Below are 25318 nucleotides of genomic sequence, written 5' to 3'. Positions count from 1 at the left end.
TTTACAAGTGAAATAAAACTTGAAAACACTGAAAAAATGAAAACAGACAATGAATTTTGGCTCAAATTGTATTAATAATCACAAAACTAAATCACAGATACAAGGTAAACATAACACAGTGGTCTTGTCATCTTGGACGGCACAGGTAATCGCAGGTGTTACAGGTAAATTCTCTTCATGCACATCTGTAAACAAATAAACAAGTTTACAACTCTTGGTACTGACTTTGTTTTCTATACTGATGTCACATATTACTTATGATACACCTACAGCCTCTTAGGTAAAATCGTTAACACAGGTAAACTTGTTAACACAGGTAAACTCGTTAACACAGGTAAAAACAAATATTTGATTTATTTTGTTCTTTTTCAGGATTTGAAACAAAAATTAAGTATTTAAGTTTTTAAAAAGTAATTTATCACATTACATGAACATTGAACCACAGCTACTATAAGAATGACATCACAGGGAAGATATCACAGATTGATCTGAAGAGGGAAAGATTGTAAAAGGACAGAAAGATCGTAAATTCAAGTTCTGCAAATATAGAAGTTGTGATAACATATTTACAATACACTGCTATTTACAACTGCATAATAAATTAAATCAGTACTTTATTAAATCAATTAATAAATAAATAATTTATACAGTTACTAAAATTTAAATTAAGATGTAAAAAACAAGGGAACAAACATGATTATAGAAATAAATTTTATTCAAATTGAGCGAAATATAAGGACATACGACAAACCGGCATACTACAATTCGGACTGCGATCAGAAAAATAAATTAAAAAAAAAAAGAAACAAATACGTCATGCCACTCACCTTTGTTGTTGTTGTGATCGCTCGTTCACGTGTAGGCTGCATTCTCATTCGTCGCACTGATAATCTGTTCAAACACAGAATCATTGTAAAACAGTTGGAAAAAATCAATAGCATGACTCTTCACTCACCGTACTTGTCAATATATATATTCTTGAGTCCGGTCGCCTCTTCAAAATCCCTCATGTCTCCACTGTTGTGGTCCCTCTGCCACTCCCATTCTTGAAAGTTGGCGGGGGGGGACACCTCGTCGAAACCGTCAAAATCTTCACCAAAATATTCGCGAAATTCCCTCTCCCCTTCGCTTAAATTATTCAATTCAAACACATTATTATTCCCGATAGTCGTTGTTAATCATCTGATCGCTATCCGAAATCGTAGTTGGCCGCCATTACGCTTGATTTACGATTCAAGCGAGAAAAATACCTGTCGCGAAAACAGGTGACATCCGCGATTTTCGCGCCAAAAAGACGGGGAAATTCCATAGAATGACGTGTCAATCACGTGTAGATCTCGTTTCCATATTTAGAACGAGATTACACACGAGAAAGGAAGTAGAAAGAGCGATTTTGTAAACACGCTCGCGCCTCCCGATTTATCGGGCAGCCGTGTGTGGGGCTTGGACAGTTCTCGCCCGATTTTTCGGGCAGCCGGGTACTGGGACACGGTTTATGCTGCCCGATAAATCGGGCAGTCGGGGCGAAAGGGTTAATCAGTTTGTAGGAACTGGGTGCAACCTAGTTGTGTCTGGTGCAACCTAGTTATGTCTGGTGCAACCTAGTTGTGTCTGGTGCAACCTAGTTGTGTCTGGTGCAACCTAGTTGTGTCTGGTGCAACCTAGTTGTGTCTGGTGCAACCTAGCTGTGTCTGGTGCAACCTAGTTGTGTTTGGTGCAACCTAGTTGTGCCTAGTTGTGTTTGGTGCAACCTAGTTGTGTTTGGTGCAACCTAGTTGTGTCTGGTGCAACCTAGTTGTGTCTGGTGCAACTGGGTTTTCATGTCAACATGCGCCTGGTGCAAGTAAAATCAAGTTTCTTAAATTGAGCCTTGCTTTACTTTACTCTGTTACACAAAAACATTTACTAGAAAAAATTGCAACAACAACAACAGGCCTCAAAGGGGCCGGGCAACACTTGACAATTTGTCTTTCAAACTTTATTTTTGATAGATTGAAAGCTTGACAACGGTTCCTACTTCTCACTTTCGATGGGAACTTGAAAGCCTAACACCACTTTTAACTTCTTACTTCCGTACACCACAATGGAAAGATGGAAAGCTGTTTCGCGTCTCACTTCTCATTCCGTTTTAGGAAATAGAAACCTAAATAGCTTAACTTTGCTGCCAACTTTCAATTTTCTGTTTCATAGTTTGGAAGGTTAAAGTTGTGGTGGCCGTTTTTCATTAGATTTTACAAAATTCCCATTTACGATACTCTGTTTATATGCCTTGCTATATAAATTCACTTGCATTGGTAATAAATATATTACCCGGGTTATTACCTCTTATGTATAAACATAATATAACAGAAATAAAAATTCAGAACAAACCTATGTCTAAAATGGAAGTTTTACATTTTAAATCTCATAATGCAATTTGTTTTATGTGTGCTTCAATTTTATTTATTTCATTTATATTTTGGGCAGGTTAACTTTAAATGCTGGATAAAAACTGTCTGTCTGTATTTTTCATTAGTCAAAATACTATATAAATATATATAAGTATGCCTTGCCTTGTAGGAAAACAAATCTTGCAGAGAGTGTGTATTGAAATATCGAGAAATCAAATGTAATTGTCATAACATAAAAATGTGTTTTTGATACAACAAATTGGGCCTCCTCACTATTATATAAAAACATTGACATATTAATAACCATGATTAACTTGAAAGAAACTATTCTCAACTTGCCGTCTGAATTTGGGGCAAGTTTCAATGACCCCGGAAGTATGAGCATGTATGCCAGTGCTGGCATAGTTCCACTGAGCTCAGATAGAGTTATTTGGAATTGATTGGGTGGTTTTGAAGTGTTTCGGGGGAGCTTAGATGTATATTTGGGGGTGAAAGGTGTGGATGACACTAAATACACAGTACTTACTTTGAGTCTGATATAGATGCCACACATACCACAGTTTCTAGCATCTTGAGTGACCGCCTCCGTGGTCAAGTGGTAAAGCGTCCGCCCAGAGAGAGGAATGTCCAGGGTTCGATCCCCAACCCAATCATACCGAAAGACGATAAAAGATGGTACTTGTTGTTACCCTGTCTGGCGCTCGGCATTAAGGGGCTAAAACAAGGACTTGTTGGCTCGGAGTCAGTATACTGTGTCTGAGTGGGGTATTCATGTTAAACTGCGGCATGGTATCTCAGTGAGCTAGCACTATAAATCGGCATCAGTCCGGACTAGTACAAGCAGCCAGACAAACACACACACGTGCATGCACGTCGCTAAATAAGTGCAATAATCTTGGACACGACGTTAAACCCAATTTCACCTCACCTCCAGCATCCTGATTAACCTAACATAATTTACTATTGATTTATTTTAGGCACTTGTTTAGCATGTTAATCTTTATCTCTAAGTCTGCTACTCAAAAGAGGTAAAAGCGCACCCAATTTCATGTGACTAATGTTAATATGTCATGGCTGCTGGGTATTGCAGCTCATAGGCTTCCGATTGTGGGTGTTCTTTAATTTTCAGCCCATGAAGATCCTGGGTAGAATAGGTCTTCAGCAACCCATGCTTGCTGTAACAGGCGACTATGCTTGTCATAAGAGGCGATATACGGGATTGAGTGGTCAGGCTCGCTGACTTGGTTGATGCATGTCATCGTATCCCAGAAGCATAGATCGATGCTTGTGATATCAATCACTGGATTGTCTGGTCCAAACTTGATTATTTACAGACCTCCGTCATATAGTTGAATATTGCTGAGTTGGCATTAAACAACAAACAAACAAATAACTTGTTTGAGTAGTATATTACGGTAATTATGTTCCAGAGCACCGTTCCACAAAGCGATCTTAGCGCTACGACCATCGTAAGCCAGTGTTAAAGTATGGGAGTTACAATCATCTTAGCACTAAGATGGCTTTGTGGAACTGGACCAGGAATAAGATACCTTTGGGTTGACCAATTCTTGCCTTTCTCATGAGCCTACTCTGACATATTTAAATTTGAAACAGCACATAAACTTTCATTTGAAACAGAAAACAATTTCAAATTTAGTTAATTTCATCTTTATCGTCTTTATGATAAACAGTTTTTCCATCATCAAAATAGTTTAATGCAATATGCCTAAAGACATTACTATCGCAAAATATGCATCTATGACACAATCTTTCATACACTCATTATCATACTACATCTTTACAATGCTATAAACCTGCAGTAAAGTGAGTCTATCTGGAGGTGTAGTGGGTTTATCGGTACAGAGAGCAGCTATGAGACTGGCATTTACCACCATGTACAGACTGTTGCTGCTGGGGGGAGATTAATGAGGGTTGGAATACTCTCAAGTGTGGCTCCAGTTACCTCTGTGTGAGAAAACAGCCGCGTCAGCAGATTGTTTCATGTGCGAGTATGTGGTAACACAAGGGACCTAATCTTACACGAAACAGCTGCTGAGTTTGGGAGACTTTGTACCAATTAGGCCTTAAAATACTTGTTTGATTGTTTGGGGTCCCAGTTTTATGCTAGTGTTGAGTGGAATGAATGCCTCTATTGAATCTATGCAATGTTTAGTCTAAGGCCACACATTTTTGATTTTATGTTCGTGGATTTATTCCAGCTTTTCCACACAAGGTCGGTTGAAATAAAAATAAAAATAAATAGCTATGTTCATCATCCATTTATTTATATGAATGTCATTCTGTCGTGGAGGCAATCTCATTAAAATCAGATCTTAGTTTTTGCTACTGCTAAACAAAGATCTGAGGACATCCCATTACGGGTCACGTCAGAACGACATTTTGCAAATTTTGACAGACTAATGAAATGACTGACAAGAAATTGACATTGGCCAATCAGAAGGCAGCTTTCTCTAGCTTTACGACACTAGTTTCAAACTGGCGACTACGCTTCGAAACATATTTTAACGTATTCTCGATTAAAGATTTTAAAACTGATAAGAACATTCTGGAATGGCTTTTAGATGGCACAGATTGTATGGATATAATCATAAAACCTGTAACTGTCGTTCGGAATACCCTGTGTTAAATATATCGTGGTTGCATGATTAGAAAACACATTCCGACTGTCACTTTCATGATCTTGTAAGCAATGCTCTGATTTGTTGGATGAAAGGTCATTCTGACGTGACCCCTAATGGGATGTCCTCAGATCTTTGTTTAGCGATAGCGAGAACTAAGATCTGATTTTAATGAGATTGCTATGTTTGTCATTGTTCCCTTATCTGTTTCCATCAGTATTTTTTTAATAATTAATTTGTATTGAATATTGATAGCAAGAGTAAATGAGTTGGGGTTTTCACGTTATACTTATTTCTGTTTTTTTACTAATTTCTCTTGTTTTTTTAATAGGCAGATTTGTAAATGATATTTTGTTTTCCTGATATGACTTATGTTTCTTTTGTTAAATACAACCTATATTCTAATATTTTAGAATTTCAAGTTAGACACTGATTGATGGTAAAAACATACTTCAGATACATCACCAGAGTGTCTTTGAATGTTAAATACATGTATATCAGTCACTACAAAAATCAAACAAGCCTAAAGATGCCCACTGACCATGCACACTGCTGACTAACGGGATCGAATGGTCCGGTTGCCAACTTGGTTGATGCATGTCATTGTTTCCCAATTGCATAGATCAGTGATGTCAATCACTGGATTGGCTGGTTCGGCCTCGATTATTTACAGACTGCCATCATACAGCTGGAATATAGCTGAGTGCGGCGCTCAACAGCAAACAAAATCTGTGCGTGAATCTAGTGCTAATCATTGGTCTGGAATTTTAGGAATGATTTATGATTTGTAGGCGACTGGTCTGGCGTTCCTGATAATGGGGATATGGACAATTATCAACAAGCACCGTTATGTGGGTCTCCTTGGCAACAACACCTACCCTGCCACCACCTTCCTCTTCCTCGCCATTGGCACCATCATCATCTTTGTGGGAATCCTCGGATGTCTCGGCACCGTCAAAGACAACCGATGCTGCCTCGTCTCGGTAACAATGTGGATTCTGCTCCTTTGTCAAAATGACAGTAGGTAACATGTCTAAGGCTCCGCAACTGTCTGCGCAGAGTTGCCTCCCTTAGATGCAGGATCCCCTGGTGTTGGGTTTGAATCCCATAATTGTCCTGATTATGATCCTTGGTTGGTCAATACCATACCCATACTTGAAGGTTTCAGAGACGTTTGTTACACTTCAACATACTCGCTCGATTTCAAATTCAGTGGCATTAATTACAATTCACTCACTCATTCTGTCAGTTCAAGTTTCAAACAGGTCAGTTCAAAAAGGTGATACTGGAATGAGAAAAGTTGTCATGGTTGCCATGGTGATCATGTATTTAAGTTATCGTCTATTGTTTAAGTAAGTAGCTGTCTATTGTTTAAGTAAGACACCGACTATTGTTTAAGTGAGTATCCGTCTATTGTTTAGGTAAGTAGCCCTCCTTGGTAAAACAAGTGGCTTGATGTGTGTCTTCTCTACTCGGCAGTACGCGTTCCTGCTGCTGGTGATCTTCCTGCTGGAGGCTGTAGCTGGTGTGCTGGCCTACATGTACGAAGGAGCGGTAGGTGATCTCACACTTTGTATACACCACTACCTAATGCTTGTCTCCCTATCGGGATTCCAGTGCAGAATGGGTTCCCTGTACCCAAGGCTTGTCTCCCTTTGGGGATTCCAGGGCAGAATGGGTTCCCTGTACCCAATGCTTGTCTCCCTTTGGGGATTCAAGGGCAGAATGGGTTCCCTGTACCCAAGGCTTGTCTCTCTTTTGGGAATCAAGGGCAGAATATTATAACTAAAATTGTTATTAGATGGTTACAATGGATATTGGGCTGTGTGTTATCATGGTCATCGTACCTTTGATCTGATATCGTACAGCATAGGTCATTGTTCATGCTATCAATCATGGGTTTGTCTGATCCATGGTCTATTATATACAAGATGCTGCAGTGTTCCCGCTGGCTTTTGAAACTGCCAGTCCTAGTGGACTGGTAACTCTAAAAATTACCAGTTCCCCCTAATTTTTGTCAGTCCCAACTTCACCAAATAAAAAAACGTATGAAAATTACCAGGTCATAATTCTTTCAACATCATGTTCAATGCAATGATGTCATCTCTGAAGTAGCTTAGTTAGATCTACACATCATTCACACAAGGTTCAGTCACAATTTTCTCTTTCTTTTGAATATTTGAAGACGAAGTCACCACAAAAATATATTTAACCTTGAAGCAAAGCAAAAATGTTATTTCCTTTCTCTAAAAATCAAAAAGGAGAAACCCTGATTGTAACATTTGATTTGTTCGGAAAATATACTTTTATGAATATCACCATTGTTTTGTTCAACATTAAAGATTTATGAGGTACTTTATTTGCCGGCCCACAGGGACTGGCAGTCACATGAATTACTGGTCCAAGCCTAATTTTACCGGTAAAAAACTGGTAATTCCCGGTAAACGGGATCACTGTGCTGTTTTGTTGCTGGAATGTAGCTGACTGCACTGTTAAGTCTTAAACACTACTCCGAGGGTTTTCTGTAGGGATTGCGGGACAGGATAGGTTGACAATATACATTACAAATAAATTGATTCATTTGAGAATGCTGACTCAGGTTGTTCCTGAAGTATATGCACCAGGGTATTGTGAACACATTGTGTACTGATGCAGATCCGAGAAGAGTTGACGAGGAACCTGAATCACACCATCATCAACAACTACAACTTCTACAACAGCATCACAGACGCAGTCAACGACATGCAAAAGGAGGTGAGTTGCTCCCCTTCTTGTTGCTATGAAACTTGGACTCCTTTCTTTATGATTCCTTATGATTTAGAATAAAATAATAAAAGCATTTCTTACACACAATACAGATGTTGGTATTTGACACAGTAAAATAATCTTTCTATTGCAATACAGCTATATTTTTTTCAATGGAAATATTCCTGTGAGGATTCGGGTTTACAACAGTCCCCAGCAAGTTGTGATAGTCATAGGGATTCCAGTAGGGTTGGGACAAGTCCAAATTTACTACCCGGGTACCCACCCCGCTATTACCCAACCCTACCCGGGTACCCGCTACAGGTCTCAAGAGTTGGGTACAAAATATCTGATTGGGAATAGTTGGAGCATAGCCCTGGCAAAATGTATTTGGATACGCGTATAAAATGATCAGGTCAAGCATACACTGAAGCTGACTGAAGTTTTATTTTTATTTAAATATATAAAATCAGAAGGAATGGGTACATAGTCACGAGGAAATGTGAACATTAGTGACTTGTAGTGTAACCATAGAATTCTGGATAATTTTTGTCATATAACAATATATCACGTGACTAACCACGGGACCAACCTGACCCGAGTATCCCACTTGCCCGATTCCAGTGGAGATAAGGTGGCCAGTAACCTATGATGGGCAAAGAGATTCCAGTGGAGATAAGGTCCCCAGTAACCTATGATGGGCAAAGGGATTCCAGTGGAGATAAGGTGGCCAGTAACCTATGATGGGCAAAGAGATTCCAGTGGAGATAAGGTCCCCAGTAACCTATGATGGGCAAAGAGATTCCAGTGGAGATAAGGTCCCCAGTAACCTATGATGGGCAAAGGGATTCTAGTGGAGATAAGGTCCCCAGTAACCTATGATGGACAAAGAGGTTCCAGTGGAGATAAAGTCCCCAGTAACCTATGATGGACAAAGAGATTCCAGTGGAGATAAGGTCCCCAGTAACCTATGATGGTCAAAGGGATTCCAGGGGAGATAAGGTCCCCAGTAACCAATGATGGACAAAGGGATTCCAGTGGAGATAAGGTCCCCAGTAACCTATGATGGGCAAAGAGACTCCAGTGGAGATAAGGTCCCCAGTAACCTATGATGGGCAAAGAGACTCCAGTGGAGATAAGGTCCCCTGTAACCTATGATGGACAAAGGGATTCCAGTGGAGATAAGGTCCCCAGTAACCTATGATGGACAAAGGGATTCCAGTGGAGATAAGGTCCCCAGTAACCTATGATGGGCAAAGGGATTCCAGTGGAGATAAGGTCCCCAGTAACCTATGATGGGCAAAGGGATTCCAGTGGAGATAAGGTCCCCAGTAACCTATGATGGGCAAAGAGATTCCAGTGGAGATAAGGTCCCCAGTAACCTATGATGGGCAAAGAGATTCCAGTGGAGATAAGGTCCCCAGTAACCTATGATGGGCAAAGAGATTCCAGTGGAGATAAGGTCCCCTGTAACCTATGATGGGCAAAGAGATTCCAGTGGAGATAAGGTCCCCAGTAACCTATGATGGACAAAGGGACTCCAGTGGAGATAAGGTCCCCAGTAACCTATGATGGACAAAGGGATTCCAGGGGAGATAAGGTCCCCAGTAACCTATGATGGGCAAAGGGATTCCAGTGGAGATAAGGTCCCCAGTAACCTATGATGGGCAAAGGGATTCCAGTGGAGATAAGGTCCCTAGTAACCTATGATGGACAAAGGGATTCCAGTGGAGATAAGGTCCCCAGTAACCTATGATGGACAAAGGGATTCCAGTGGAGATAAGGTCCCCAGTAACCTATGCTGGGCAGAGGGATTCCAGTGGAGATAAGGTCCCCAGTAACCTATGCTGGGCAGAGGGATTCCAGTAGAGATAAGGACCCCAGTAACCTATGATGGGCAGAGGGATTCCAGTGGAGATTAGGTCTCCATTAACCTATGATGGGCAGAGGGATTCCAGGGGAGATAAGGTCCCCTGTAACCTATGATGGGCAAAGAGATTCCAGTGGAGATGAGGTCCCAGTTACCTGTGATGAGCAAAGGTATTCCAGTGGAGATAAGGTCCCCAGTAACCTATGATGGGCAAAGAGATTCCAGGGGAGATAAGGTCCCCAGTAACCTATGCTGGGCAGAGGGATTCCAGTGGAGATGAGGTCCCCAGTAACCTATGCTGGGCAGAGAGATTCCAGTGGAGATAAGGTCCCAGTAACCTATGATGGGCAAAGAGATTCCAGTGGAGATAAGGTCCCCAGTAACCTATGATGGGCAAAGAGATTCCAGTGGAGATAAGGTCCCCAGTAACCTATGATGGGCAAAGATATTCCAGTGGAGATGAGGTCCCCAGTAACCTATGAGTGGCAAAGAGATTCCAGTGGAGATAAGGTCCCAGTAACCTATGATGGGCAAAGAGATTCCAGTGGAGATAAGGTCCCCTGTAACCTATGATGGGCAAAGAGATTCCAGTGGAGATAAGGTCCCCAGTAACCTATGATGGGCAAAGAGATTCCAGTGGAGATAAGGTCCCCTGTAACCTATGATGGACAAAGAGATTCCAGTGGAGATAAGGTCCCCAGTAACCTATGATGGACAAAGGGACTCCAGTGGAGATAAGGTCCCCAGTAACCTATGATGGTCAGAGGGATTCCAGTGGAGATAAGGTCCCCAGTAACCTATGATGGGCAAAGAGATTCCAGGGGAGATGAGGTCCCCAGTAACTGATATGTCAGTGTACCTTGATTGTCTTACTCCCTGCATTACAACCTGTGCTCAGTACTAGCTGTACATGGTGGTGGTGTGTCTAGTTCCAGTGCTGCGGCGCCGGCTCCTACAAAGACTGGCACTACTCACGCTGGCTGAAGATGGACACGGCCACGGAGAACGTGGTGCCGGACAGCTGCTGCATCTCCCCCACGCTGCGGTGCGGCAAGAGTGACTCCCCCTCCAACATCTACTGGAAGGTAGGACCCCCTGCCCCTGGTACCCCTTGATCACTCCTTGATGGGAGCTCTGGGGGTGATGCGGGTTGGAATTGGTCACCAGCATCCTATGCTGTTCTTGGGGAGGGTAACAACAAGTACCTTCTTTTGGTGGGGCGCCAAAGGCATCAAATCCCCGACCTTATTCTTCCCAGGGGAGAACGGGTGGCCCAGTTGTGATTCCCTGTGCAGAGTTGCGTCCCTTGGGCATGCCAGAAACCTATGATTGTGGGTTCGAATCCTGGTTTTCCTGATTATGTTTCTAGGTTTGTCAGCACCATACCCGTGCTCGTGGGTTTCACCGAAGTGGTAAACATCTAAGACCTGCATCACTTTGTGTTTTCCTCCCACATTAAGCTGACACGCCGCGATATGAATGGAATACTGTTAAAAGTGGCGTTAAAACCAACTCACTCATTCTTCTTTCCGGCCAGACTCTCTACCACTAAACCACGAAGCCGGTCATCTTTATTTAAGACTGCGCATTAGGAGATAAGCATACTGTGTTTTCATTGAGGGCCAGCTGACCTGTAGATCTAACCACGCTAAATTCAATTTGGAACTGCATATCTGATCACCTGCAATTCTACATTTAATAAGGCCACACTTTTTCGATTTTATTTTTCATGGATATGTTCCAGCTTTTCCGCACAAGGTCGGTCCAAATAAAGCACAAAGGAATGGCAATGTCAATCATTTATTTATGCAAGTCATTCTGCGGGTAAAACTGCAGCTGGCTTCTTGAATCACTGATAGTGATGCTGACATGGAATTGATATAAAACATTTTATTTTTTATACGAGGATCCATATTACTGACAGGGGACATAATAACCCAAAAACAAATTAAGCTAAAAAAAATAATAGTCTTGGTTCTAAGGCACTGCCGACATCATCATAAAGTCTGCCGCACATTTTGTTTTTATCTCCATTTTCATATTTAAAAAAAAAAATCCTGATACTTAAAACAATGCGATCCAATATAGCACACAGTTACTTCCCTTTACATACTCACTTCTCCACTGCGCATCTCGTGTTATGGTCATGGTGACAATAGGAGTTTGTGTGCTTGTTTTTATAGGGAGGCCCTTTCCCAGGTTGATGGTACACAACTGTTTATTTGGTACATACTATTTTGAACAAGCAGAAAAAAACACGCAAAAAAACACTGCCCGATATTTTCAAGAGTCTGAGAACCAATTTTTTATTTTTTTTAAGTCTTATGTTTCATTATTTCTTTTCCAGATGCTTCTTAGTAGGGGTGGCACGCCCATGAAATTAAAAATAAAAATGTTTGGCTTTATGACTTATTTAGGAAATAGTAATTCATCAATACTGACCTGATACTGATGTCCAAGTTCACCGTGTAATCCTGGTTCATCTTCCTGTTCCAGGGCTGCTCTCCCCGGCTGGAGGAGTCTGTCAAGAGGCACCTGATTCTGATTGGTGGGATAGGACTTGGCCTGTGTTGTATACAGGTACGCATCACGTGACAGCTGGCCACGTTACGAGTTTAATACAATAACTTTCTGATACATGTCTCATGTCTAGGGCTATCTTTCTACATTAAGAGATTACTATAATAACTTTCTCATACATGTCTCTCATTTCATAAGATCTAAGGCTACAGGTGCGTCCTGTTTGCCATGTGTGTAGTCTATAGATAGCCTGAGCATATTACTCAGAAACTTTGTAGCAAGGCATGGGACTATCTGTTTTAAAGTTGACTTGACAGTAAACATGAAGTGATATTATCAGTGTGGAAAGGCCTTTAGGTTCCCCATGTCGTCTTGAGCCAAGGTACTTAAAGGGCAAGTTCACACGGAAATGAACCATTTTTTCTTGTACTTTTTCCACATTAAAAGTGTTAACATAGAAGTGTCATAGACAAAAATATAAAAACATCATATTTAATTAACATATTTTTTGCACTAAAACGATTAATATTTTTCACATTTACCAAGTGTTCTATTTCCATAACAAAAACACCATGGCTTATGCCCCTTGCAATATGACGTCATTGGTGCCAATTGATAAACATTATGACGTCATCATGTTTTGTTAGAGCCGCTTCACGCGGTGTAGGTACAGTTTTGTGATTCTAGCATCTCAGATGCCAGCCAGAATTGTGTTATGCTGAGTCACCACTGCGCCGGAGTGTGTCGTAGACCATGTTGTTTTACCGCAAACTGGTCCTTGATATCTTTTGCGTTGAGAATAGACAGGGACCCAGTTGAATTGGCACCAATTACGTCATAATCTAAGGGGGATAACTCAGGCCTATTTCGCTCGTAAAACGAAGGCCTCATAACGGCATATCACTTTCACACAATTGTGAGCTTCCTACTTTCACTGTGAAAAAAATGAGTGTATATTTTCAAACACAGATACTAACTAATTCTAAAATTGCGTTTTGTTTAGAAAAAGAAAGAAAGTGATTTTTGCGTGTACACTTCCCCTTTAAGTCCGGGCATCACTGAGCCCAGTTAGAGGTACTGGTATCGAATAGGAAATCCATGGGGGAATGTAATGATTTCTGGTGTTTCTGCATGTAACTTGTTCTAGTTTCCTACTGTACAGAAAAGACAAACATCATCATCCAAACAGTGGCACTTTAGTTCCTATATTATCCCTGCCACGAAGTGGAAGGGGGATATAAGAATGGGTGCTGTCCTTCCGTCCGCGTCCGGCATGAGAGTTACCTCAACTCAAAAACCATGAGAGATATCTCAACCAAACTTGGCACATAGATAGGTCTAGTGGTGAACTGGGGCCTTTTGATAGTTTGGGATTTTAAAAAAATGTATTTTTCGAGTTTCCATAGCAACGACTTTGACTGAAAATGGCGGTAGTGCTCGTTTCCGGAGCAGATCTTGGAAACCGTACAGTATTTCTTCACCAAAATTGGCACATAGATAGGTCTAGTGGTAAACTAGCCTTTTGATAGTTGGGATTTTCTAAAATCTATTTTTTGAGTTTCCATAGCAACTACTTTGACTTAGACTGAAAATGGAGATAGTGCTCGTTTCCGGAGCAGATCTTAAAAACTATATGATATATCTTGCCTTGTGCACAACCGGACATGTGATATTGGCGGGGGATATGAGTATTTCAAGCTTGTTCTCAAAGACTTGTGCATCTGACAGCATCATCAGCATGTTATGCATTCATATTTGCATTGCCTTAAAAGGCGACTCTGCTTGTCATAAGAGGCGACTGATGGGATCGAGTGGTCAGGCTTGCTGACTTGGTATGATCGTATCCCAATTGCGTGGATCGATGCTCATGATGTCAATCAATGGATTGTCAAGTCAAGTCGATATTTTACAGACTGCCGTCATATAGCTGGAATATTGCTGAGTGGGGGGGGGGGCACGGGTGGCCCAGTCGTCTAAGGTGCCGCGATTCGCTGTGCAGAGTTGCGTCCCTTGGGCACGCCAGAAACCTATGATTGTGGGTTCGAATCCTCGTTCGCCCCATTATGTTTCTAGGTTTGTCAGCACCATACCCGTGCTCGTGGGTTTCACCGAAGTGGTAAACGTCTTAGACCTGCATCACTACGGGCTTTCCTCCAACATTAAGCAGACCCGCCGCGATATAACTGGAATATTGTTAAAAGCGGCGTAAAACCCAACTCACTCACTCACTATTGCTGAGTGCGGCATTAAACAACAAACAAAAAATCATATTTGCAATTTATAATTGTTTCAGATATTTGGTATAATATTCGCCTGCTGCCTGGCTCGGAAGATTAAAGAAAGCAAGGAGGGATACTGACAATCAAAGAAGAAGGTCAGATGGTCTGAATGTCAACATAGTGCTATAGATTGACAGGCCAGATGATCGAACAGAGCTAGCCATGGCTGATATATCGACAAGTTTGCGTCCATGCTTCCTAACAATATCTTCATATAACAAGTGCTATTTTATCAGAGGAAGCCCCTGTTAAAAGTAAATGTCCATAGATTTCCACATTTGTACTATAGAAGATAGTTATTGTAAACAATATGCTGTTGAAATGCTGTTACGTCCAATGGGATTGTCACACAGAACAAGGTGTATCTTGTGTCTTTTTATGAGTTTGTTTCCAGTGATTTTATGAATGCTTCATGGTATTTGTTCCCTTGATGATAGGACTACGTTGCAGTAAGTAATGGGTGCCAATAGTGATTCAAGGTTGGTGCAAGAAAGTGTTTCCCAGACATATGAATCATGTCGGTTGTTTCTAGTCAAATGCTTCGTGTTGTAAACAGCTGTGGCTTAAACAGTATGGCTAGATTGTAGCTACGGAAAGGGTGAGGTGATAGAAGTGAGGGTGAGGTGATAGAAGTGGGGGTGAGGTGATAGAAGTGAGGGTGAGGTGATAGAAGTGGGGGTGAGGTGATAGAAGTGAGGGTGAGGTGATAGAAGTGAGGGTGAGGTGATAGAAGTGAGGTTATAGAAGTGAGGGTGAGGTGATAGATATGGGGATGAGGTGATAGAAGTGAGGATGAGGTGATAGAAGTGAGGGTTAGGTGAGGGTGAGGTGATAGAAGTGGGGGTGAGGTGATAGAAGTGAGGTGAGGGTGAGGTGATAGAAGTGAGGGTGAGGTTATAGAAGTGGGGGTGAGGTGATAGAAGTGAGGGTGAGGTGATAGAAGTGGGGGTGAGGTGATAGAAGTGGGGTGAGGTGATAGAAGTGAAGGTGAGGTGATAGAAGTGGGGGTGAGGTGATAGAAATGGGGATGAGGTGATAGAAGTGGGGGTGAGGTGATAGAAGTGAGGGTGAGGTGATAGAAGTGGGGGTGAGGTGATAGATGTGGGGGTGAGGTGATAGAAGTGGGGGTGAGGTGATAGAAGTGGGGGTGAGGTGATAGAAATGGGGATGAGGTGATAGAAGTGAGGGTGAGGTGATAGAAGTGAGGGTGAGGTGATAGAAGTGGGGGTGACGTGATAGAAATGGGGATGAGGTGATAGAAGTGGGGGTGAGGTGATAGAAGTGAGGGTGAGGTGATAGAAGTGGGGGTGAGGTGATAGAAGTGGGGGTGAGGTGATAGAAATGGGGATGAGGTGATAGAAGTGGGGGTGAGGTGATAGAAGTGGGGGTGAGGTGATAGAAGTGGGGGTGAGGTGATAGAAATGGGGATGAGGTGATAGAAGTGAGGGTGAGGTGATAGAAGTGAGGGTGAGGTGATAGAGGTGGGGGTGAGGGATAGTTGTGGTAAGTTCTTTTTGTCGACAAGGCAATCTTAAAATTATGGAACCCCTGTCCCTTAACATAGACTTGCAACAGTCGTAAGTCACCCTCTTAGACAAAGGATATTTTGTATATCACTGCTTTGTTGACAAAGTGTTTGTAACACCATGTTAACAAAGACCTAGTTCGACATAGCTAAGACATCTTTGTGAAGCTGGTCACTGTTCTCTCTTGCCATACTGTTTAGGCTATAAGGCTTTATTATTTGTATATATCAACTTAATGACTAATATCATTATTTATCCTATTTATTGTTAATCTGTAACTTGCACTACCGGTTACCATAGTATTACCATAGTTACATGTGGCACTATTAGATTAGATCCTGCACAACTTTTAAGAGGAGTTACTTGAGGTAACCATGGTAACTAGAGATGGTTCACATCATAAAGTGGGGAGGGATACATTACATGATAAACGTTTGACCTTGACCTTGACCTCAAATTTTTCCTTTATGATTCCCTGCACATATGGGTAACAATAAATGCACTAGACTATCTTAAATATTGCTTGACACGGGCTTCAGGTTATTAATTAAGGTCCCGAGTGCCCTAAGAAAGTGATTTTAACAATTCATCGTCATTTGATCAATGCATGCCCTCCCATTTACATTATTTTGTGAAGGTACATGATCTCACGATACATTACACTTATTGTGATCATAAGACAGGTAAATTATTACAGCCCTTGGACATACTTCAAATGGATTAGCCCCAAATAAATATATATCATGTAAAACAACATAGTAGGAGGAGGAGGTTGGCTGGGATGTTTTACAAAAAAATTAATTGTCACTGAAAATCTTGAAAACATAATGATGGTAAAATAGCAAATTGTCTGCTACAAAAATTACATTGTTGCCATGTGTGTTTTTTAAGAAAAAAATATTTTGGCTCATAGTTTTTGTAATAATTATAACATATATCTGTTTTTGCAGCAGTAGCTGAATAAAAGATCTGGTCTCAATACAGATTCCCAGCCCCCCTCCCCACCCCCCAGAATATCAAATAGTTGGTCCCCAAAGACGACAGAGTTATATACACAAAAAAGGTATACAGTTACATAAGTTGATAGATTTTAGCAAATCTGTGAGCAGGTGATAATTGCTTCCATTGTCCCCTCTGTTCAGTCCGTGAAGCAGCTGTGATAGTACTCTGTAACATTACTCCAATGTCACAGCTAATCGGAAACTTATTACCGGTACACAGTAGGGCTGGGACGAGTCCAAATTTACTACCCAGGTACCCATCCCCCAATTACCCAACCGTACCCGGGTACCTGCTGTAGGTCTCAAGAGATACGTCCAAATGTCCGTCTGGGAATTGTTTGACCGTAGCCCTGGCAAAATGTATTTAGATACTTGTGTAAAACGATCTGGTCATGCATACACTGAAGTTGACTGAAGTTTCATCTTTATGCAAACATATAAAGTCAGAAGGAATGCAAAAATTCTAGAGTTCTAGATACCTTTTCATTCAACAATATATCACATGATCAACCACGGGTCCGGGTAGTCCTGTGGGTACCCGGATCCTACTCACCTACCCTACCCACCCGAGTACCCGAGTTACCCATCCCAGGCCTATAACACAGTAATAATAATCTATATAATATCCTCAAAGAAGTACAACATCACCTGATTCTTTCACATTACTATAGCTGATCAGTCATCCTATGATACTAGACTGAAAAAAACAATCTGTTGAAATTGTGTCAAATTAAGTAATAGTGATCCCGGTAAATCTATATGTTCGTTCTATTTTCAATGGCTGTATCTGTGTATATAGTCAAAGATGATTGGTTGTTATCGGAATGGGTGTAACTGTCGTTGAATAGTTTAGTGTAGATACTAGAGTAGACCTATATGTGAAAGCCCTGTGTCATCATAAACATAGGCTCGACCTTGATGCTGCATCTTCCTGAGGCAAGGGAGTTAACTGACTGTAAAGTCCAGTTTCCACCCTTGCCGAACTACGCTGCAATTTCTGGGCTCGATTGTAGCACCACCAGTTGCTATTACGACCTACATCCCTTCTATGTCCCTCCTATAGACCAATCACTTGCATTTGCTTCAAACAAAATGATATTCAAGATCTATATTGTAACAAAACGGGTCTTACTTTCCGAAGTACATCAAATCGTGTGAGCACCTTGATTAAAAACTTGTAAAGATTTGGAAAATTTCTGTTGAAAGCATGTTGACGGTATAGATGCTTTGCAAATCCTGTAATCGAACAAAATCTGTACAGCAGTTTACAAACTGGTTGTCGATTTCGTTACACGATTTTAATTGGACTAGTGGTATGCGTAGACTTTTTAAGTCAGTTAACTCCCTTGCTTCGGGAAGTGCTGATGCTGTATAACCATAACATCATGCAGGAAACAAACACTTGCCCCTCACTCTGATCTGTGTCCATTGTCAAGTACCTTTTGGGCTTTAAAATATATGTTCTGTTCCCCATTTCCCAAAATTCAAACTGCAGGTGATAGAAAAATATGATTTCCCCATCACTTTTGAATGTGATGATGATGATGATGAGGAGGAGGAGGAGGAGGAGGAGGAGGAGGAGGAACAAGATTTTAATAAATTCCAATTTCAAATATGAATTTTTATTTCCTCAAAATGTTAAGTAGGAGAAAATAATGTAGCAAATTAAAATAGAGAAGGGAGTTTTTACAAATACATTTTCAACAGGTTTTAATTTTAGTATTTAAGTAATTTATTTATATTGATAGTGATAGTTTTTTTTGTAAACATTTTATATCTTTTGAGTCGGTGGAATAAATAAACCCACTGTTTCTCAAACATTTCTTCACATTTTAATTTTTTGGAGTTGGTGGATTTCGTAAACCACGTTTATAAGACTGTCTAGTTGCCAAGGTTTAGAGATGCAGTGTGTTCATGTACTTGACACACCTGACTGTTGCTACCTACGTTATGGGGGCTACACGGGCAGTATCACAAAATCATTCATGCTACTAACATTCATTTATCTCACAACCATTGTTTTTTCATTTTTTTCTTTTTTTCACTATTAATAATTTCCTATCATAACTATTTCTACTATTAATTCATTAATTTACAACATGTTATAATTATGATAGATACGGTATAGCACAGTTGAAACAGACATAACAAACTTATATGTAACGAAACTACCAGATAATATTCCCATTTAAAACACTATATCTGTATCCTCAATAAGAGTTTATCCTTGTAACCATGGTAACAAGCAGAGATGCAATTAACTAATATTCATGGTCCCTACTCACATGTGATCACATTTGTCTGTGACTTAAAATGTTTCTCTTTTCATAACAACACATACTCACTCACTCATTCAATATGATCTGTTAACAACAGAAGAGTATCAAAATTTATTTGAAATCAGATTGACGAGTTGTAGATGGAACACTGGTGTATTTCCTAAGAATCCCACAGTCATATAGCTGGAATATTGCTGTTTATGTGTTGAACAACAAACAAATCCTAAGAAAATCCCAAGTGGAAAATGTCATGAATCTAAAATGCCTGAAGCAATATGTTAATTAGGGACGGACCATTTGATATTCGAGGGGGGAGGTGTAGGATCTAATCAGATCTAAAGTAAAGCCATGATCCTAATTACTTTGTTATTATACATGTCAAAATCATCTTGCAACGTCTTAGTTCTAGTTTTTCAAAAGTCTGAAGCATAATTATTTTTTCAAGCATTTTCTGGGACAATTTATTTTTTTCAATACAATTTCAGCCCCATCTCCCCCAGAATATCAATGACTGGTCCCTTAATGCCGTCCCTCGGAGTTTCTCATATCCTTTATGAATCCAGAGTTTGGAAGTGAATTGTCTCCCCTGCATAATGATGGCTTATTTGCTTATACAACTTTCTCTAATCTTTCATGTTAACTTTGTTGTGTGACCAGGGTGCACGGGTGACCCAGTCGTCTAAGGCGCCGCGATTTGCTGTGCCGGGTTGCGTCCCTTGGGCATGCCAGAAACCTATGATTGTGGGTTCGAATCCCAGTTCGCTCCAATTATGTTTCTAGGTTTGTCAGCACCATACCCGTGCTCATGGGTTTCACCAAAGTGGTAAACGCCTGAGAACTGCATCACTTCGGGCTTTCCTCCCACATTAAGCTGACACGCCGTGATATAACTGGAATAATGTTAAAAGCGGCGTTAAACCCAATTCACTCACTCATGTTGTGTGACCATTGTGACATATATTGTTGACATGTGTTCAAAGAATTTGTCTCATTTTGAAGAATATCTAATTTGTTTTTTGTTACGTCTTATTCAGATAACCAGTGTATGTGTCATGTTCAAAATATATTGTTTGTTCAGTATAAAGAAATTGGGGCTTGTGTAAAGGATTCCTTAAAACTACTTCTAAATCAGATGAAATTATAGCTATTTGATTTAACCTGATTCAATAGAACCAAACTTATACCAAAATATTTAAAGAGAAAATAATCGAATTGAAACCGACCAAAAGTTTGTTTCAGTAACCTGCCTATATGACTGTGACATAACTCTTACTGTTTGTGTCGCAGTAAGGAATGTTTTATTTATTTTTCATCATTTACGCCAATGTCTACCTGACTTTAGACGTCAGTATTCTGGTTTGTATCCAATTATTTTTTCTCATGTATTTCTGAAAAGGTTTTGCCATCAATACCAAGTACCAGGCAGTTTACAGATGTTATGACTTCATGTTTTGTTTGTTTGACAATGTCTTTCAGTATTGGCTGAGCTCTGCGTAACATTATTGAACATGTGTATTGAAAACATGTACCTTGTTGAAAGTATGTAGATTATTGCAAGTTTTACCTTAAGCAGACAACAGATATCATATGTAGGTTTGCAGATGATGATCACCATGCTTGTCCTTGTCATTGTTTACCTGTGTGTTTAGGGCTTTGCAGCTATTTTATGCTGCCCTGTAGGAATTGCTTGTGATGACTTGCGAAGATCAAGATCCGTATGTTATCTGACAAGTTGTCAACGTATCCTGGGTGTTGTCATGCTATCAACCATTGGTTTATGTGGTCATGCTGTCATGCTGTCATGCTGTCAACCATTGGTTCGTGTGGTCATGCTGTCAACCATTGGTTTGTCTTGTGATGCTGTCATGCTGTCAACCATTGGTTTGTCTTGTCATGCTGTCATGCTATCAACCATTGGTTTGTCTTGTCATGCTGTCAACCACCATGATTAAGCTTGAACATTGCTAACTGTAGCTCAAACAACATCAGATCAACAGAAAACTCACACCAAAAATGAATATCATCAAACTTTTTTGTATTCGAAACCCAATATAAAACAAACCTGGAAAGAATTTACTTTGATAAATGTATTAACCGAAATTCCACTTCACTTAGTGGAGATAAGAGAAACGGTTGTGATCTCCTGTTCTGCTGATTGTTTCAATATTTGTTTTTGAATTTGATTGGCCAAATACCATATTCCTGTTTCCGATTTTTCCAATGTTAAATGCTGTTAACTGTTAATTTACATCACCATCAAGCCTACGAAGAATCTTTGTTATTGTTATTGTATGTCACAGCAGAGCGACTTGTGCCATAATCTGTGTCGAACCTGTGTGACTACTGATTTTGTTAGTATGGTGATTATCATAGTCTTTGCTTCAATAATACACCATCTCTAAGGCCATAATAATTTAGTTATTCAATTTTCATCCCCACCAACCTCACATAATTGTATTGTCCCAGATGAAGAATATTTGTACATCCATTCCCGTCTTTCTTTACGCACTTCGCTACATAAATGCGATTATCTTGAATGCGATTTTTAACCCCTTTTCATCTCAACTCACCTTTTTCTTTACTTGATGAAAAACACCATACAGCATTTACCATATTAAGCGCCCTGGTCTATGAAGCACCCCCTGACCACCTTTAGACCAATATTCTTTACAAGCGTTATCACAAAGACCAAAAAATTTCTTGTGTATTTTACATATTTTTAAAGAAAACAGTACCTGGGGTATATAATAACCTTGTAACTTTTAAAAAAATAATTAGTTTTGTCAATGTTTAAACTAAGTTTGTCCTTACCGCTCGATCTCTGAAAACAGATTTAAGTTGTGTCTGGTTTAAAAGCTCCCCATTGCCAGTTTTCATAGCCTCTAGGGTGCTTATTATGACAAATATGGTATGCACGGTTCTAACAAACATTAAATTTCATGTAAACTGCATCATGGTTACAGATGCCTGGAATACTTTAAGAAAATCAAAAAATTAATCCTGCCCAACATGTTTGAAAAAAATGGTTGAAAATGGAATGAGTAAGTTACTGTGGCCCATGAGAAGGAGAGTACTTGGTCATATGTTGTTAATAGTCAGACATGATGTATTGATGTATAGGTAGTGAATTCCCAGCACCATATTACAGGTATTGTTCCCAGAACATGTGTATTGTGTGGTGTGGCAATGCTTGATGTACTTAATGTATTTATTGTGTTCAGAGAATGTGTATTATTTCATTGTATTTATTTAGTTAGCATGGAATGGTGTCGTTGGTGCCATACTTGGAGGGCAGGTTGTTCCGGGCGTTGGCACTGCATCAAAGAAGGCAGAATCTCTGACAGTGCTGCCTGACTCAGGACACATGATAGTTATGTTGTCAGACTTGGAATCAAATATTTGGGGTAACTTTTCAGCGGACAGCAAAACCCTGTTAATTTGGACTACTGCTTATCCGGATTGACGAATCCTGGGTTTATAAGAATCTATCCTGAGTCTGTACCTTTCTTTTTTTGCTTGGTTTCCGGATCCACTGACCTCAAAAATTGAAAATTTGGACGAAGAAATTTTTTTCTTTTCTTTGACAACAAAAACTGTCCATGGGATTTTTATATGACTGAAACAGAATTTGTTCCAACAATCATTATTTCTTTATTTTTATCACTTTATTAATCCTAATCAAACTTTAAGATAATTAAAAATATTGTGTACAATTCATATTATTTTTTCGACCTAAATATTGTTACTTTCAAGTCTGTTACATCCCCCAACCCCCCCTCCAACTTCGCCCCTGAAGATTATCCTAGTTAAATATAGCCCATCCCAACACTTCTCCTCCAGAAAGTAGAGGTCCCTTCTAACAGGGTCTTTATTAACCAGGTTTCACTGTATGTCAAGTCTCAAATGCAAGGATTCATTTTGTACTTTATTGTGTTTAATTGGATGCTATTCATGTAATATTGTTCCCATAATTAGCATGAGTGTATATTTAATAACCAAGCACAAAACGAGGGCATATTTCTGTTTATTTTTGAAGTTTCATTTGTGCGCATATTGGAATATAATATGTATACTAATCTAAAATAAGTTAAGGCTTACACAATTCTTTCATATTACTATAGTTTACATGAAAGAATTGTGTGATCCTTAACTTTTTGTGAGTGACATATGGACATGGTTACGCAAAGTACATGCCTGACATGTTGTCCTGTTGGTCTTGGGGGGCACGGATGGCCCAGTCGTCTGAGGCACCACGATTTGCTGTGCAGAGTTGCGTCCCTTGGGCACGCCAGAAACCTAGGATTGGTGGTTCTAATCTGGTTCGCCCCGATTGTTTCTAGGCTTGTCAGCACCATACCCGTGCACGTGGGTTTCACCGAAGTGGTAAACGTCTATGACCTGCATCACTTGGGGCTTTCCTCCCACATTAAGCTGACACGCCGTTATATAACTGGAATACTGTTAAAAGCAGCGTTTAACCCAACTCACTCACTCCTGTGGGTTTTGCTCTTACGTTATACAGACCGTCAGTACTCTGAATGTGTGCTAGTAGTGGCAGGTTTCCTCGGACACAAGTGTGCCAGGCAGGTGGAGGATTTCCTGTAGTAAATCCTGCCTCTGTGGAAGTTCTCTGTGTTGTGTTAGGCCTGTATTAATGTCATGTGCCATGTGTTTTTAATTAACAAGAGTTTGGTCATTTTCAGTGGATGCTGGGAGGAGTGTGAACCAAAGGCGATTCATTTTATTTTAGTTGATTTGCTCTTACAATATTGGTGGTTGGAAAACATGTTTTGTCTTCAAGTGGACGTTTCACTGTGGTCACACTCCTGAATTTGATGAATTTAAGCCCCTTGACTGTAGTAACATCTCCATCGTCCCACCAAAACGAGTGCATGTATATGTTTTATCAAAGGGCCGTAACTCTTGTCAGTCTGCATTGCTTCAAACTTTGCGTGAAACACTGATTACGTATTTCGCAGTGAATCCTCTATTCAACACAAACTAATTTGAGTGATATTTCATGTTTAATTATTCTTTTCTCATTTGCGATATTTACAAAATATCAGAAAAGTCATTTAAATTTTATTTTGCTTTATTTCATATCGGCAAAATATGATTTTTTTCTCTCGTAAGATCATAATGTAATAAAAATATTATTCCAAAGTATTTCAGCATACATGTCTATTTTCACTTGATCAGACATTATATGCAAAAACTTAAATTATTACATGAACATTAATAAGCCTGAAAATTGGAATTTGCAGAAAAGGAGTCCAAATGTTTTATGCACAGGAACTCGTTATTGGTCAGTAAATAAAAATATGTACCCCCTATATGTAAGTTCTCTACTTACATATAGGGGATATATATTTTTATTTACTGACCAATAACGAGTTCCTGTGGTTTTATGCCATGTAAGTCTGTAATAAATATGAGTTGAAGCTTATCAAATATATTTTTGTGGTTTTACTGTAGTTTTAAGATAGAGTAAGAAGTCAAAATGTGATTGTTCATGCATCAGGTCCCTTATCTCAAGGTTGGTCACATTTATTGATATTCCGAGTTCTAAATGGGTGCTACCTCAATGGTTCACACTGACCAGGTCCGCTGAGAATGTCCAGTCACGTCATACCTCACTAACATTAGTTTCAGGGAGAATGTAATGTTGTTGTCTCAGTGTGGATATATGTGTGTTAGTCTTGTGTCACAACAGGGTGTTCATGCAATGCGGGGCTTGTCTCAACCAGACATGTAGGGTAGCGCAACATTCCAGTGGCGTGAAGTACACTTTCTAGGGCTTTACAGTTGTATTTTTCTTGTTTTTCCAAAATTCCTGGGCTCCATTCCAAGATGTAATTGAAGGCCGTGGTCACCCTTGTGGAATCAGTATGTACTGTGTGACCAGTTGAGCACTGCATATCGTACACTTGCCTTGCGCAGGATATTGTACGTCTCATTCCCCAATATTGGTCTTCAGCAACAAAAGCATGGCGTAAGAGGTGACTAACGGGATCGGGTGGGCGGACTCAATCTCCCAATTGTGTAGATCAATGCTCATGATATCAGTCA

General features: G+C 40.1%; 1 protein-coding gene across 1 annotated transcript in view; it reads left to right on the top strand.

The window, feature by feature from the left end:
• Positions 1-15076, top strand: part of LOC139466777 (CD151 antigen-like) — a 33119-nt gene extending 18043 nt beyond the window's left edge. Inside the window, exons 3-8 of the mRNA XM_071248453.1 lie at positions 5821-6012; positions 6509-6583; positions 7685-7783; positions 10574-10729; positions 12141-12224; positions 14458-15076. Of these exons, the coding sequence (XP_071104554.1) occupies positions 5821-6012; positions 6509-6583; positions 7685-7783; positions 10574-10729; positions 12141-12224; positions 14458-14523 (672 nt within the window). The 3' untranslated portion in view covers positions 14524-15076. The remainder of the gene's footprint in view (positions 1-5820; positions 6013-6508; positions 6584-7684; positions 7784-10573; positions 10730-12140; positions 12225-14457) is intronic.
• The last annotated feature ends 10242 nt before the right edge of the window (positions 15077-25318 follow it).

This window comes from Haliotis cracherodii, unplaced genomic scaffold (assembly GCF_022045235.1).
Source record: "Haliotis cracherodii isolate W230 unplaced genomic scaffold, xgHalCrac1.p SCAF_19, whole genome shotgun sequence".
NCBI lineage: Eukaryota > Metazoa > Mollusca > Gastropoda > Lepetellida > Haliotidae > Haliotis > Haliotis cracherodii.
This window is presented reverse-complemented; position numbering and strand designations above follow the sequence as displayed.